This window comes from Pseudophryne corroboree, chromosome 4 (genome assembly GCF_028390025.1).
Source record: "Pseudophryne corroboree isolate aPseCor3 chromosome 4, aPseCor3.hap2, whole genome shotgun sequence".
NCBI classification, from domain to species: Eukaryota; Metazoa; Chordata; class Amphibia; order Anura; family Myobatrachidae; genus Pseudophryne; species Pseudophryne corroboree.
Window position 1 is genome coordinate 133,302,875 of NC_086447.1, and position 17,425 is coordinate 133,320,299.

At 48.3% G+C, this 17,425-nt stretch overlaps 1 protein-coding gene across 3 annotated transcripts in view; it reads left to right on the top strand.

The window, feature by feature from the left end:
- Positions 1-17,425, top strand: part of KIDINS220 (kinase D interacting substrate 220) — a 344,589-nt gene that overhangs the window by 85,508 nt on the left and 241,656 nt on the right. For all 3 annotated transcript variants that reach the window (XM_063915451.1, XM_063915452.1, XM_063915453.1), the window contains exons 12-13: positions 14,639-14,816; positions 17,230-17,394. In XM_063915451.1, coding sequence (XP_063771521.1) covers positions 14,639-14,816; positions 17,230-17,394 — 343 coding nt within the window. The remainder of the gene's footprint in view (positions 1-14,638; positions 14,817-17,229; positions 17,395-17,425) is intronic.

Below are 17,425 nucleotides of genomic sequence, written 5' to 3' on the forward strand. Positions count from 1 at the left end.
TGGAATTGGAGGGACACGTTTTGGTTATAAGAGGACAGATGTATTAAGCCTGGAGAAGTGATAAAGCAGTGATAACTGCAAGGTGATGACTCAACAGCCAATCAGCTCCTAACTGACTGACTCCCCTACTCATCAGGAGGGCCACTGCCTTGATCTTGTATTCTCCAGACTGTGCTCTGTTTCTGAACGCACTAACACTCCTTTCCCTCTCTCAGATCACAACCTTATCACCTGCATGCTCTCCTCCATTACTTCAAACTCAATGTCCCTGAAGTCTACAAGGACACCTCTTACTCGCAGAAATATTAACGCTATTAATTTTCAACAACTATCTACCTCTCTGCAACCACTGCTATCACCTATTTCTACATTCACCTCTCCAGAGACTGCTGTGTCACACCTTAACCAAACTCTAGAAACAGCACTTGATGAAGTGGCTCCAGCTACCCATCACACTCCACGTAGACTTAGATGTCAACCGTGGCACTCTAAATACACTAGACACTTACAAAAACTCTCACGGAAAGTTGAACGCCAGTTGCGTAAATCTCGTAGTTCAAGTGACTTTCTCGCATATAAGACCACCTACCACTCTTATCGTAATGCTCTGGACACTGCCAAACAAACATATTTTCAATCTCTCATCTCTGCTCAAGCCTCTAACCCCAAGCGACTTTTTAATACATTTAAATCACTTCTTGTCCCTCCCTCACCTAACCCACCAGCCACTGTCAGTGCGCAAGATCTTGCTTCCTATTTCAAGGACAAGATTGACAAGATCCGAAATGAAATGGTATGCTCTCCCACAGCAAGTGACCTGCTCAATTCCCTTCCTGAACCCTCTAACACCTTCTCTTCATTTGATCCTACAAATGAAGATGAAGTATCTGCACTCTTTTCATCTGCCTACTGTAATACCTCTCCCCTTGACTCTATACCCTCACAAATTAGTAAAGCTCTGTCTACTGTGCTCATCCCAACCTTAACGAAAATCTGTAATCTCTCCCTGTCTACTGGTATCTTTCCTTCTCTATACAAGCATGCAGTGATTACTCCCATTCTGAAAAAACAAAACTCTGTCCCGAACTCTCTCTCTAACTACCGTCCCATCTCTCAGCTCCCATGCTCCTCCAAGCTACTTGAGAGACTTGCCTACACTCGCCTCACACACTTTCTTAACTCACACAGCCTACTGGACCCACTTCAGTCAGGATTTCGTGCCCAACACTCCACAGAGACAGCACTGACTAAGGTAGTGAATGATTTGGTCACTGCTAAATCTTAAGGACATTACTCTCTACTTATTCTCCTTGATCTCTCTGCTGCTTTTGACACTGTTGACCACTCTCTTCTCATACAAACACTACAATCCCTAGGTATTCAGGACACAGCCCTTTCTTGGTTCTCATCCTACCTATCTAATCGCTCCTTCAGTGTTCATTTCTCTGATTCCACCTCTCCTTCGCTACCTCTCTCAGTTGGAGTACCGCAAGGCTCAGTCCTAGATCCTCTGCTTTTCTCTATCTATACCACATCTCTTGGCAAACTAATCAACTCTTTCGGATTTCAGTACCATCTGTATGCAGATGATACTCAAATCTACCTATCCTCCCCTGATTTGTCACCATCTGTATTGGCCCATGTCACTGAATGCCTTTCTGCCATTTCATCTTGGATGACATCTCGCCACCTCAAACTTAATTTCTCTGTCATCCATCTGGGGGACGCTGCGCCGTTACTTGTGGGTTAGAGGTGTGTGGTAGTGGAGTTTGGCACAGAATCTATTAAAAGCTGCCTCCTCCCCCCTCTAACCCCTCCCATCTACTTCCTGCTCAGCCATCACTCAGTTTTAGTTTTGTGCCTGTGGAGTACAGACACAGTTTTTATTTCTCCTTAGATTTTTTTTTTGTCCTCAAGTACCTAGTCCCTGTTTACAGGTGACAGGTATGAATGGAGTGGGTTTAGTATCCCACTCGGGGCTGCTGTTGGAGGCCACCATACTTTGGTCACTGGGGCCTTTATTCACTTCAGATGCGGCAGAATAAGGTACAGGACAGCCACAATCTGTCACTGACAGTATTGGGCTGTCCCCTTTGTTATTGTCTCTTTTTATGTATGCTGCCATCCGACCCCCCTGCCGGGCGCACGGCCGGCCAGCCGCCCGCCGCGTCGGAGACCTTTTCCCTCCCCCCGCAGTGAGAGTGACTGAAGGGTTGTGGGGACGTGCAGAGATCAGGTCCGGGAGAGTGTTATACACTCCCTGGGACCAACACAAAGCTGCCGCGACGGCCGCTGTGTGTAGCGGCGCGCGGGAGCCCGAACTTCCGGTTTCGGCAGTGAATAGACGCGGCGGTTACGTCAGGCGTGCAGGGCCGTCTTCCCGCCCAGCTCTGCCCGCGCTGCTGTACAGCTTCCTGACGCCATCTTCTCTGCCTGCAGACGGGGGGACGCTGTGCTACTCAGGCACACACACGGAGCACTATCTTCCAGAGGAAGGTTTTTCATTACACATACATCTAACCGCAAGTATATGGTGGGCTAACCCTAGTGGGGGATCGCAGTCAGCCTTATTGGGGACACTAATCACTTGTTTAGGAATTTATAGTACATAATCAGAATAGGAAATGGCCAGTAAACCGGACAAGCCTACAAAGGGCAAAACAACCTCAGTAGTTTATTTTTCCTGTTCACAGTGTGGCTCAAAGCTGGCTAAGGGTAGTGCTGACGCAGGTACCCTCTGTACTTCGTGCTCAGGTGCATCAGTGGCGGATCAGCAGGGAGGTTCCACAGATCAGTCTATGCCCCCATGGGTCAAGAACATGGTGGATGCCATTTCAGATTTGCGTCAGTCTAGGTTGGAGGCAGAATATGCTCAGACTCGGGTGGAGCCTCTATGGGCCCAAAATATGGGCAAGTGTCTTACTGATTTAACTCAGTCTTTAAATAAGTTTGTAAATTCTGCCAGCAGTTCGGCTGCTACTAAGCGACCACAGCCGTTACCCGCTATAACGTTTCCGGGAGAGGAGTTGGATTCTCTGACATCTCCATTGGAGGAAGGGGAGGTAGATCCTGAATGGGACGAAGTTTCGGCTTGGGAAGATGAGGAGCTATCTACTAGTTCAGGTGTTAGATTACTAATAGAAGCCATTCGTCAGACTCTTAATATTCAGGATGCGGCAGTGGCGGAGACTTCCTCTCCCTTCTTCAAATGACAGAACAGACAGGTTACTGCCTTCCCTTCTTACTCTCACTTTGCGGATATTTTAAAAGAACCCTGGCTTAAACCGGATTCTTGTTTCCAGGCGCCTAAGAAATAAAAATTTCTATATCCTTTTACGGAGGAAGATACAAAATTTTGGGAGACAGCCCCAAAGGTAGACGCTCCTATTTCACATTTGGCAAAAGCTACGGTTATTCCTTCGGTACAGTCTGTGACTTTAAAAGACCCTACCGATAGGAAGATAGAAGCATTACTAAAATCTATGTTTTCTTTATCAGGTGTCTCTCTCCGTCCAGTTCTGGCGGGTGCCTGGGTGCTTAAGGCCGTGGATGAATGGCTTGCATAGGTTGTATCTGGAATGCAGTCGGACGAGCCGTCGGAAGCCATTCAATTAGCAGAACAGATTTCGGAGGCTCTTACTTATGTGGGTGAGGCCTTGTTAGATTCTGTTGCGCTACAGTCCCGTGTTTCTGCCTTGACAGTATCCGCAAGACGGTCTCTTTGGCTTAGGGTTTGGAATGCTGATTCGGACTCAAAGCAGACCTTGACGGTAGTTCCTTTTGAAGGTGAGTTTCTTTTTGGATCGCAGTTAAAGAAGATTATTTCAGATACTACTGGAGGAAAGAGCCCCTTTCTTCCATCTGCTCCTCACAAACCGAAGCCTACAAGATTTCGGTCCTTTCGTACGCAGGGCAGAGGTAGTTTCCAATCCTTTCGTGCTTTCTCCAGATTTCCACGAAGGGGGTCATTCAGAGGTAGAGGATCTCAGGCTACTCGCAGACCGGCCAGTAAGCCTGCCGACAAGCCTGAGGCATGACGCTTCAGGTCTTCCGGAGGGATCGAGGAAGGTTGGGGCTCGGTTACTTCAGTTCAAGGAAGTGTGGCTCCTATCGAAACCAGATCGGTGGGTAATGGGGGTCATTTCCAGAGGATATATGTTGGATATCGAAGAGACAGTCCCAACCCGGCTATTCGTCACACCTCTCCCAGACGATCCCTCCAGACGTCAAGCTCTTCTTCAGGCAACAGCAACCCTCTTACAAAATGGAGTAATCCTTCCGGTTCCCTCTCCTCAGAGGGGTCGGGGCTTTTACTCGGGTCTTTTTCTCGTGGACAAGCCGGATGGTTCGTTTCGACCCACTCTGAATCTAAAAGCTCTCAACCCGTATCTCTCAACCCAAAAATTCAAGATGGAATCCATTCGCTCAATTATCGCCGCCATGGAGCCAGGGGAATATTTGGCTTCAATAGACATAAAAGACGCCTACTTACATGTCCCAATTTGGGTAGGACATCAATCTCTTCTGAGATTTGCAGTCGGTCCGTGGCATTTTCAGTTTCAGGCTCTTCCCTTTGGTCTCTCTACGGCTCCCCGGGTTTTTACAAAGGTCATGGGTCATGTCGTCGCGGTTCTCCGTTGCCAAGGGGTCAACATCACTCCATACTTGGACGACCTGTTGGTCAAAGCCCCGTCAGCGGAGATTCTCACTCAGAACCTGCGTCTAACGACAGAGACCCTGCAGTCATTCGGGTGGATAATCAACTTTCCAAAGTCGTCTTTACTCCCTTCCCAGAAAATGGTTTTTCCTGGGACTTTTATTCGACACCAACAGCCAGAAGGTGTTTCTTCCTACGGACAAGATTCAGGATTTGCAGTCCAGAATCCGGACCCTGTTACACTTACCGGTAGTGTCGGTCCTCAGATGCATGCAGGTGTTGGGCAAGATGGTGTCCTCATTCGAGGCAGTCCCATACGCCAGATTTCATGCCCGACCTCTTCAAGCTCAGATTCTCAGCTGTTGGGCTCGGACGGATCCACGTCTCGAATTGCAGTTGATCCGCTTGTCGGTAAAGACTCGTCAGTCGCTCCACTGGTGGCTTCACAGTCACAATTTGAGGAAGGGTGCGCCGTTCACGGTCTGGTCTTGGATGATGGTCACCACGGACGCAAGCCTCAGCGGTTGGGGAGCAGTGTTCCAGACTCATCACTTCCAGGGGCGCTGGAACAATCAGGAGTCAAAATTACAGATCAACATTCTGGAATTGAGGGCGATCCGGTACGCACTCCTTCAGATTCAAACCATGGTACAGGGTCATCCAGTTCGTGTGCAGTCCGACAATGCCACGGCAGTGGCTTACATCAACAAACAGGGAGGAACTCGCAGCTGGTCCGCAATGAGAGAAGTCGCTCAGATTCTCACGTGGGCGGAACGTTGGGTTCCCGTGATTTCTGCAATTCACATTCCAGGAGTCGAGAACTGGGAAGCAGATTTTTTGAGTCGTCACACGATTCATCCGGGAGAATGGGAACTTCACCAGGAAGTGTTTCTCTCTCTAGTGGACCGCTGGTGAATGCCAGACGTAGACCTGATGGCGTCTCGCCTCAACACGAAACTTCCTCACTACGGCTCAAGGACTCGGGAACCTCAAGCATTTCTGATCGATGCTCTAACAGCTCCGTGGCAGTTTCAACTGGGTTACGTGTTTCCGCCAATCCCACTGCTTCCACGTCTACTTCAACGCATTCGGCTAGAAGGTCTCGCAATAATTCTGGTGGCTCCAGATTGGCCGCGCTGACAGTGGTACACTCTTCTACGCAGCATGGTCATCGGAGACCCCTTTCGTCTCCCCCTGCGACCAGATCTTCTTCTTCAAGGACCTTGTCTCCACCCAGATTTAAATCGGCTGGCTTTGACGGCTTGGTTCTTGAATCCAACATTTTAAAAGCAAAAGGTCTTTCTCGTTCGGTTGTTCAGACGATGATTCGGGCTAGGAAACCGGTGACTTCTGGCATTTACCATAGGGTATGGCGTATTTACATTGCTTGGTGCGAAAAGCGGGGCTTGACTCCGCATTTGTTTAGACTGCCTCGCCTGCTCTCTTTCCTTCAGGAGGGTCTCGATAAGGGCCTGAGGCTTTCTTCACTGAAAGGTCAGGTTTCAGCCTTGTCGATTCTTTTTCAAAAGAAACTAGCGATCATTCCAGAGGTTCAAACATTCCTGCAGGGAGTATCTTCGAATTCAACCACCTTTTGTCCCTCCGGTTCCTCCCTGGGATTTAAACTTTGTCCTTACGGCCCTTCAAAACTCTCCATTCGAACCTTTGGAATCTGTGGAACTACGTTATCTAACGCAAAAAGTTGTTTTTCTTTTGGCTATTGCCTCAGCTAGACGAGTGTCTGAGTTGGCGGCTATTTCTTGCAGGCCGCCCTTGTTAGAGTTTCATGAGAACCGGGTGGTTCTGCGGACTAAGCCTTCTTTCCTTCCAAAGGTTGTTTCAGCATTCCATTTAAATCAGGACATTGTCCTTCCGGCTTTTACTCCGTCGTCTTCTCCTGGGGAGAACTCTCATTTGGCCCTCCTGGATGTTGTTCGGGCCTTACGTATTTATTTGGCTCGCATGGAGTCTTTCCGTCGTACGGATACCTTGCTGGTTTTGATTGATGCTCCCAAACGAGGTTGGCCGGCCTCCAAGAACACTGTGGCCCGTTGCGTAACTTCGGCCATCAGACAGGCTTACGTGTCTTCGAATGTTTCGGTTCCTGACTCAATTAGGGCTCATTCGATTAGAGCTGTTGGAGCCTCTTGGGCTGTTCGCGGTGGTGCATCTATTGAGCAACTGTGCAGGGCGGCGACCTGGTCGTCAGTCCATACTTTTCACAAAGTTTTACCGTTTTTATACTTTTGGTTTGGAGACTGCCTCTGTTGGGCGTCGTATTTTACAGACGGCTATGCCGTCAACGTCTCCCTCCTCTCATTAGCTTGCTTTGGGAAATCCCACAAGTAACGGCGCAGCGTCCCCCTGATTGATGACAGAGAAATAGGGATTTTTGTTTACTTACCGTAAAATCTCTTTCTCTGAGTCCATTTGGGGGACGCTGCGATCCCTCCCGTAGTTTTGTCTGGTTTATTTGGTTGTTTTTTTGGGTCTATCTCCTTTGGCTTGGCTAAACGTTAACGGAGTGATGGCTGAGCAGGAAGTAGATCGGAGGGGTTAGAGGGGGGAGGAGGCAGCTTTTAATAGATTCTGTGCCAAACTCCACTACCACACACCTCTAACCCACAAGTAACGGCGCAGCGTCCCCCAGATGGACTCAGACAAAGAGATTTTACGGTAAGTAAACAAAAATCCCTATTTCTCTATCGTCCTAGTGGATGCTGGGGTTCCTGAAAGGACCATGGGGAATAGCGGCTCCGCAGGAGACAGGGCACAAAAAGTAAAGCTTTCCGATCAGGTGGTGTGCACTGGCTCCTCCCCCCATGACCCTCCTCCAAGCCTCAGTTAGATTTTTGTGCCCGGCCGAGAAGGGTGCAATCTAGGTGGCTCTCCTAAAGAGCTGCTTAGAAAAGTTTAGCTTAGGTTTTTTTATTTTACAGTGAGTCCTGCTGGCAACAGGATCACTGCAACGAGGGACTTAGGGGAGAAGAAGTGAACTCACCTGCGTGCAGGATGGATTGGCTTCTTGGCTACTGGACATCAGCTCCAGAGGGACGATCACAGGTACAGCCTGGATGGTCACCGGAGCCTCGCCGCCGGCCCCCTTGCAGATGCTGAAACAAGAAGAGGTCCAGAATCGGCGGCAGAAGACTCCTCAGTCTTCTAAAGGTAGCGCACAGCACTGCAGCTGTGCGCCATTTTCCTCTCAGCACACTTCACACGGCAGTCACTGAGGGTGCAGGGCGCTGGGAGGGGAGCGCCCTGGGAGGCAAATGAAAACCTATTTGGCTAAAAAATACCTCACATATAGCCTCCGGGGGCTATATGGAGATATTTAACCCCTGCCAGAATCCACTAAAGAGCGGGAGACGAGCCCGCCGAAAAAGGGGCGGGGCCTATCTCCTCAGCACACAGCGCCATTTTCCTTACACAGCTCCGCTGGTCAGGACGGCTCCCAGGTCTCTCCCCTGCACTGCACTACAGAAACAGGGTAAAACAAGAGAGGGGGGGCAAAATAGTGGCAAAAAATTATATTATAAAAGCAGCTATACAGGGAGCACTTATTATAAGGCTATCCCTGTCATATATAGCGCTTTGGTGTGTGCTGGCAAACTCTCCCTCTGTCTCCCCAAAGGGCTAGTGGGGTCCTGTCTTCGTTAAGAGCATTCCCTGTGTGTCTGCTGTGTGTCGGTACGTGTGTGTCGACATGTATGAGGACGATATTGGTGTGGAGGCGGAGCAATTGCCAAATATGGGGATGTCACCTCCTAGGGGGTCGACACCAGAATGGATGCCTTTATTTTTGGAATTACGGGATAGTGTCAACACGCTAAAGCAGTCGTTTGACGACATGAGACGGCCGGACAATCAATTAGTGCCTGTCCAGGCGCCTCAAACACCGTCAGGGGCTGTAAAACGCCCTTTGCCTCAGTCGGTCGACACAGACCCAGACACAGGCACTGATTCCAGTGGCGACGGTGACGAATCAACCGTTTTTTCCAGTAGGGCCACACGTTATATGATTTTGGCAATGAAGGAGGCGTTACATTTAGCTGATACTACAGGTACCACTAAACAGGGTATTATGTGGGGTGTGAAAAAACTACCTATAGTTTTTCCTGAATCAGAAGAACTAAATGAGGTGTGTGATGAAGCGTGGGTTGCCCCCGATAAAAAGATGCTAATTTCAAAGAAGTTATTGGCTTTATACCCTTTCCCGCCAGAGGTTAGGGCGCGCTGGGAAACACCTCCTAGGGTGGACAAGGCGCTCACACGCTTATCTAAACAAGTGGCGTTACCCTCTCCTGAGACGGCCGCACTTAAAGATCCAGCAGATAGGAGGATGGAAAATATCCAAAAAAGTATATACACACATACAGGTGTTATACTACGACCAGCTATAGCGACAGCCTGGATGTGCAGTGCTGGAGTAGCTTGGTCAGAGTCCCTGATTGAAAATATTGATACCCTGGATAGGGACAATGTTTTACTGTCTTTAGAGCAAATAAAGGATGCATTTCTTTATATGCGTGATGCACAGAGGGATATCTGCACACTGGCATCACGGGTAAGTGCTATGTCCATTTCGGCCAGAAGAAGTTTATGGACGCGACAGTGGTCAGGCGATGCGGACTCAAAACGGCATATGGAAGTTTTGCCGTATAAAGGGGAGGAGTTATTTGGAGTCGGTCTATCAGATTTGGTGGCCACGGCTACAGCCGGGAAATCCACCTTTTTACCTCAAGTTACTCCCCAACAGAAAAAGACACCGACTTTTCAACCGCAGCCCTTTCGTTCCTTTAAAAACAAGAGAGCAAAGGGATATTCATATCTGCCACGAGGCAGAGGAAGGGGGAAGAGACAGCAACAGGCAGCTCCTTCCCAGGAACAGAAGCCCTCCCCCGCTTCTACAAAAGCCTCAGCATGACGCTGGGGCTTCTCAAGCGGACTCGGGGGCGGTGGGCGGTCGTCTCAAGAATTTCAGCGCGCAGTGGGCTCACTCGCAGGTAGATCCCTGGATCCTGCAGATAATATCTCAGGGATACAGGTTGGAACTAGAGACAGATCCACCTCGCCGTTTCCTGAAGTCTGCTTTACCAACGTCCCCCTCCGAAAGGGAGACGGTCTTGGAAGCCATTCACAAGCTGTACTCTCAGCAGGTGATAGTCAAGGTACCTCTTCTACAACAAGGAAAGGGGTATTATTCCACTCTATTTGTGGTACCGAAGCCGGATGGCTCGGTAAGACCTATTCTAAATCTGAAGTCCTTGAACCTGTACATAAAGAAGTTCAAGTTCAAGATGGAGTCACTCAGAGCAGTGATGGCGAACCTGGAAGAAGGGGACTTTATGGTATCCTTGGACATCAAGGATGCGTACCTCCACGTTCCAATTTACCCCTCACACCAGGGGTACCTCAGGTTCGTCGTACAAAACTGTCACTATCAGTTTCAGACGCTGCCGTTCGGATTGTCCACGGCACCTCGGGTCTTTACAAAGGTAATGGCCGAGATGATGATTCTTCTTCGAAGAAAAGGCGTATTAATTATCCCATACTTGGACGATCTCCTGATAAGGGCAAGGTCCAGAGAACAGCTAGAGATGGGATTAGCACTATCTCGAAGTGCTAAAACAGCACGGGTGGATTCTGAATATTCCAAAATCCCAGTTAATGCCAACAACTCGTCTGCTGTTCCTAGGGATGATTCTGGACAAATGGTCAGGGTCGCATCTTCAGATGCACCAGCGGATAACCCTGTCTCCAAGGACAAGGGTATCTCTTCTGTGGTGGTTGCAGAGTGCTCATCTATTGGAGGGCCGCAGATTCGGCATACAGGATTGGATCCTGGTGACCACGGACGCCAGCCTGAGAGGCTGGGGAGCAGTCACACAAGGAAGAAACTTCCAGGGAGTGTGGACGAGCCTGGAAACGTCTCTTCACATAAACATTCTGGAACTAAGAGCAATCTACAATGCTCTAAGCCAGGCAGAACCTCTGCTTCAGGGAAAACCGGTGTTGATCCAGTCGGACAACATCACGGCAGTCGCCCATGTGAACAGACAGGGCGGCACAAGAAGCAGGAGTGCAATGGCAGAAGCTGCAAGGATTCTTCGCTGGGCAGAGAATCATGTGATAGCACTGTCAGCAGTGTTCATCCCGGGAGTGGACAACTGGGAAGCAGACTTCCTCAGCAGACACGACCTTCACCCGGGAGAGTGGGGACTTCATCCAGAAGTCTTCCACATGCTGGTAACCCGTTGGGAAAGACCAATGGTGGACATGATGGCGTCTCGCCTCAACAAAAAACTGGACAGGTATTGCGCCAGGTCAAGAGATCCGCAGGCAATAGCTGTGGACGCGCTGGTAACGCCTTGGGTGTACCAGTCGGTGTATGCGTTTCCTCCTCTGCCTCTCATACCAAAAGTATTGAGAATTATACGGCAAAGAGGCGTAAGAACGATACTAGTGGTTCCGGATTGGCCAAGAAGGACTTGGTACCCGGAACTTCAAGAGATGATCACGGAAGATCCGTGGCCTCTACCTCTAAGGAGGGACTTGCTTCAGCAGGGTCCCTGTCTGTTTCAAGACTTACCGCGGCTGCGTTTGACGGCATGGCGGTTGAACGCCGGATCCTAAAGGAAAAAGGCATGCCGGAAGAAGTCATTCCTACTTTGATTAAAGCAAGGAAGGAAGTAACCGTGCAACATTATCACCGCATTTGGCGAAAATATGTTGCGTGGTGCGAGGATCGGAGTGCTCCGACGGAGGAATTTCAACTGGGTCGATTCCTACATTTCCTGCAATCAGGATTGTCTATGGGTCTCAAATTGGGATCTATTAAGGTTCAAATTTCGGCCCTGTCGATTTTCTTCCAGAAAGAATTGGCTTCAGTCCCTGAAGTCCAGACTTTTGTTAAGGGAGTGCTGCATATACAGCCTCCTGTGGTGCCTCCAGTGGCACCGTGGGATCTCAATGTGGTTTTGGACTTTCTAAAATCTCATTGGTTTGAACCACTAAAAAATGTGGATTTGAAATATCTCACATGGAAAGTGACCATGCTACTAGCCCTGGCTTCGGCCAGGAGAGTGTCAGAACTGGCAGCTTTATCTTACAAAAGCCCATATCTGATTTTCCATTCGGACAGGGCGGAACTGCGGACTCGTCCGCATTTTCTCCCTAAGGTGGTGTCAGCATTTCATCTGAACCAGCCTATTGTAGTGCCTGCGGCTACAAGTGACTTGGAGGACTCCAAGTTACTGGACGTTGTCAGAGCATTGAAAATATATATTGCAAGGACAGCTGGAGTCAGAAAATCTGACTCGTTGTTTACATTGTATGCACCCAACAAGATGGGTGCTCCTGCGTCTAAGCAGACGATTGCTCGTTGGATCTGTAGCACAATCCAACTTGCACATTCTGTGGCAGGCCTGCCACAGCCTAAATCTGTAAAGGCCCACTCCACAAGGAAGGTGGGCTCATCTTGGGCGGCTGCCCGAGGGGTCTCGGCTTTACAACTTTGCCAAGCAGCTACGTGGTCAGGGGAGAACACGTTTGTAAAATTTTACAAATTTGATACTCTGGCTAAGGAGGACCTGGAGTTCTCTCATTCGGTGCTGCAGAGTCATCCGCACTCTCCCGCCCGTTTGGGAGCTTTGGTGTAATCCCCATGGTCCTTTCAGGAACCCCAGCATCCACTAGGACGATAGAGAAAATAAGAATTTACTTACCGATAATTCTATTTCTCGGAGTCCGTAGTGGATGCTGGGCGCCCATCCCAAGTGCGGATTATCTGCAATAATTGTACATAGTTATTGTTAACTAATTCGGGTTATTGTTGTAGGGAGCCATCTTTCAGAGGCTCCTCTGTTATCATACTGTTAACTGGGTTTAGATCACAAGTTGTACGGTGTGATTGGTGTGGCTGGTATGAGTCTTACCCGGGATTCAAAATTCCTCCCTTATTGTGTACGCTCGTCCGGGCACAGTACCTAACTGAGGCTTGGAGGAGGGTCATGGGGGGAGGAGCCAGTGCACACCACCTGATCGGAAAGCTTTACTTTTTGTGCCCTGTCTCCTGCGGAGCCGCTATTCCCCATGGTCCTTTCAGGAACCCCAGCATCCACTACGGACTCCGAGAAATAGAATTATCGGTAAGTAAATTCTTATTATTTCCAAAACAGAATTAATTATATTTCCACCGGCCAATAGTAGTTTCGAACCTGATATCTCTATCACTGATGAGAACTCGGCAATCACCCCTACCCCACAAGCTCGCTGCCTAGGTGTCATTCTTGACTCTGAACTGTCCTTTGTTACCCACATTCAATCTGTCTCAAGATCATGTTACATACATCTAAGAAACATATCCAAAATACGACCATATCTTACACAAGACTCAGCAAAAACTGTAATCCATGCTCTCATTATCTCCCGCATTGATTATTGTAATAGTCTCCTGACCGGTCTTCCCAAACATAGGCTCTCACCACTACAATCCATTTTGAATGCAGCTGCGAGGCTAATCTTCCGTGCCAGACGTTCATCGTCTGCAGATCCGCTCTGTCAGTCCCTCCATTGGTTACCGGTATTCTACCGTATTAAATATAAAATACTTTTACTCACATACAAGGCTATTAACCAAACTGCACCAACATACATCTCTTCACTCATCTCAAAATATCTCCCTACCCGACCTCTCCGCTCTGCACAAGATCTACGTCTCTTATCCACACGCATTACTTGTTCACACTCAAAATTACAGGACTTTATCCGGGCTTCACCCACTCTGTGGAATGCCCTCCCACGCACAGTAAGACTCGCCTCTAGTCTCCAAACCTTTAAATGTTCCCTGAAAACTCACCTCTTCAGACAAGCCTATCAAATTCCAGACCCACCCACATAACCTTCAGTGCTTCCCTATCTAATTACATCCTCTGTAGAGTATTCATAACATCACATATTTTGTCTTTCTTTAGTCTCACACCCTCCTGACACTTGGCCAACTTTGTGGGGTATCATCATACAATCCATTAAGAACCTAGCAATCTGGTGGACCATTATGCAATAGGTAGCATCTATCCTTGTGTATCTATGCCTATTTCCCTATAGATTGTAAGCTTGCGACCAGGGCCTTCCTACCTCCTATGTCTGTCTGTTTTTACCCAGTTTTGTTCTATTACTGTTGTTCTAATTGTAAAGCGCAACGGAATATGCTGCGCTATATAAGAAACTGTTAATAAATAATAAAATAAATAAAACTGTGAATTTACATATTGGAGCTGATGGGCTGGTGCGTTATCATCTTGCACTTATCACTGCTTTATCACTTCTCCAGGCTTAATACATCTGCCCCATAGGTTTGTTTTTCTCATTGTATGCGCAGTCTTAAAATGGGCAGGCATAGAGCAGCTGGTAGCCAATCAGATCTCCTATCCGTGCCGAATATTTTGGGAAGTGTGCCGATCTTGCTGTGGTTGGCAGCCTGTGCATTTTGTTTGATTATGTAAATGGTGACAGGGTTGCATTTAACTGGAAGTGCCAGGCTAAGGATTGGGTTCAGGGACGAGTACTCTACCCAAGAGCACAGAGTAGTGACATGGGGCTCCTGATACAGAAATGTATGAAGAGGTCAATGACAATTACTCATCTGTATGAAAATCAAACTTGTAACAAATTGAGAGTGGTCTACAATGGGAAAACAGGGGCACTCAAGTGCAATGTACATTTTGGATGAGAGCATTTCTGCGATATAGTAAAAAAGGAATAAAGCATCCTTCGTTATGGCACGAATCAATGACTATAGGTATGTAGATGGAACAGTCACCCTCACCTTCCATTGTGCTTGGGCTACAATGCAGAAAGCTGCTTATTTTGTTCTGGGTTTTGAATGACCAACTCTCAGGTTTGTGTGTACACAGTGTTGTCCTTGTAGGAACTGTTAGTGTGTATAGATGTTGATGAAATGTGCTACAATATTTTCAGAAAGGAGATACTCCACTTCACATTGCTATCAGGGGCAGAAGCCGGAAACTTGCAGAGCTGCTGCTGAGGAACCCGAAAGATGGGCGTTTACTGTACAGACCTAACAAAGCTGGAGAGACCCCGTACAACATAGACTGCAACCACCAGAAGAGCATTCTCACCCAGATATTCGGGGCCAGTAAGTATGGCGAGAGATCTGTCCTAGCAGCTAGTTACACAGAGGGACTATCACAGAATGGTCCTGTTAGACAAATATAGGTCCGTAGACCAGACTGGCAGCTAGAGTGCAGGTATCCATGCTGTGGCCTGGACCAGTATGCAGTCTGTATGATTTGGGATATGCTGTGGCCTGGACCTGTATACAGTCTGTATGATTTGGGATATGCTGTGGCCTGGACCAGTATGCAGTCTGTATGATTTGGGATATGCTGTGGCCTGGACCTGTATACAGTCTGTATGATTTGGGATATGCTGTGGCCTGGACCAGTATGCAGTCTGTATGATTTGGGATATGCTGTGGCCTGGACCTGTATGCAGTCTGTATGATTAGGGATATGCTGTGGCCTGGACCAGTATGCAGTCTGTATGATTTGGGATATGCTGTGGCCTGGACCAGTATGCAGTCTGTATGATTTGGGATATGCTGTGGCCTGGACCAGTATGCAGTCTGTATGTGTTGGGATATGCTGTGGCCTGGACCAGTATGCAGTCTGTATGATTTGGGATATGCTGTGGCCTGGAGCTGTATGCAGTCTGTATGATTAGGGATATGCTGTGGCCTGGACCTGTATGCAGTCTGTATGATTAGGGATATGCTGTGGCCTGGACCAGTATGCAGTCTGTATGATTTGGGATATGCTGTGGCCTGGACCAGTATGCAGTCTGTATGTGTTGGGATATGCTGTGGTCTGGACCAGTATGCAGTCTGTATGATTTGGGATATGCTGTGGCCTGGACCTGTATGCAGTCTGTATGATTAGGGATATGCTGTGGCCTGGACCAGTATGCAGTCTGTATGATTTGGGATATGCTGTGGCCTGGACCAGTATGCAGTCTGTATGATTAGGGATATGCTGTGGCCTGGACCATTATGCAGTCTGTATGATTTGGGATATGCTGTGGCCTGGACCAGTATGCAGTCTGTATGATTAGGGATATGCTGTGGCCTGGACCAGTATGCAGTCTGTATGATTAGGGATATGCTGTGGCCTGGACCAGTATGCAGTCTGTATGATTAGGGATATGCTGTGGCCTGGACCAGTATGCAGTCTGTATGATTTGGGATATGCTGTGGCCTGGACCTGTATGCAGTCTGTATGATTTGGGATATGCTGTGGCCTGGACCAGTATGCAGTCTGTATGATTTGGGATATGCTGTGGCCTGGACCTGTATGCAGTCTGTATGATTAGGGATATGCTGTGGCCTGGACCTGTATGCAGTCTGTATGATTAGGGATATGCTGTGGCCTGGACCAGTATGCAGTCTGTATGATTTGGGATATGCTGTGGCCTGGACCAGTATGCAGTCTGTATGATTTGGGATATGCTGTGGCCTGGACCTGTATGCAGTCTGTATGATTTGGGATATGCTGTGGCCTGGACCTGTATGCAGTCTGTATGATTTGGGATATGCTGTGGCCTGGACCTGTATGCAGTCTGTATGATTAGGGATATGCTGTGGCCTGGACCAGTATGCAGTCTGTATGATTAGGGATATGCTGTGGCCTGGACCAGTATGCAGTCTGTATGATTTGGGATATGCTGTGGCCTGGACCAGTATGCAGTCTGTATGATTTGGGATATGCTGTGGCCTGGACCAGTATGCAGTCTCTATGATTTGGGATAATCTCTGAATTATTTTCCTAGTACATCCTCATGAATATTGGTAAAGCTCACAGTTGGCCCCACAGTCTGTGTTGCGTCCACTCCACTGCTGGACAACCCCTAAATTTATGTGGCCTCATAAATATCCTCCAGCTCCTCCAAAGGCTTACTTGTGTTTTACCTGCAGTTATTACAGGCCACCAGGTCTGAGGTTCTCCCCTAGAGTGACTAGACAGAAGTGACTAAGAATGTCACCAGTAGTTCTTGTGCCCATTAATGTGCCACCACAGTAGTGATAGATGTGACTGGTGAGATGTACAGCAGTATTATATTTCCATCAATACTTACCCTGCGACTTTGTAGACTCCTTCATCTCCAAGCTACTTGTCTCTTGTGGTAATTCCATTACCAGCACTTACATGGGTATCGTGGTGGCACGCCGATTGGCATTGCTGCCTAACAGTGGTGGGGCCATCGGCTCTAGCCCAACCAGGACTCAGTCTGTATGTAGTTAATGTTCTTGTTTGTGTGGGTTTCCTTCCACAGTCCAAACACATACAGGTAGGTTAGTTAACTACTGACAAGAGCGTGGCAGGGAATGTAGACTAAAGACTCCAGTGGTGCTGAGACTGGTGACCGATTCCATATATGGTGGCGCTGTAGAAATGAATAATGGTAGTGCTTGCTTGTAACGGAGTGTGGAGTTGTATACTTCTAGTACTCTGGATTTTGTTGACTTTGTTCAATATGTTCTTTGTCTCACACAGGGCATCTTTCTCCTACCGAATCTGATGGTGACATGCTGGGGTATGACTTGTACAGCAGTGCCCTGGCTGACATTCTCAGTGAGCCCACCATGCAGCCACCCATCTGCGTCGGACTTTATGCTCAGTGGGGAAGTGGAAAGTCGTTTTTGCTTAAGAAGCTTGAAGGTAATGTAGAATACACTAATTAAAGCCGTGG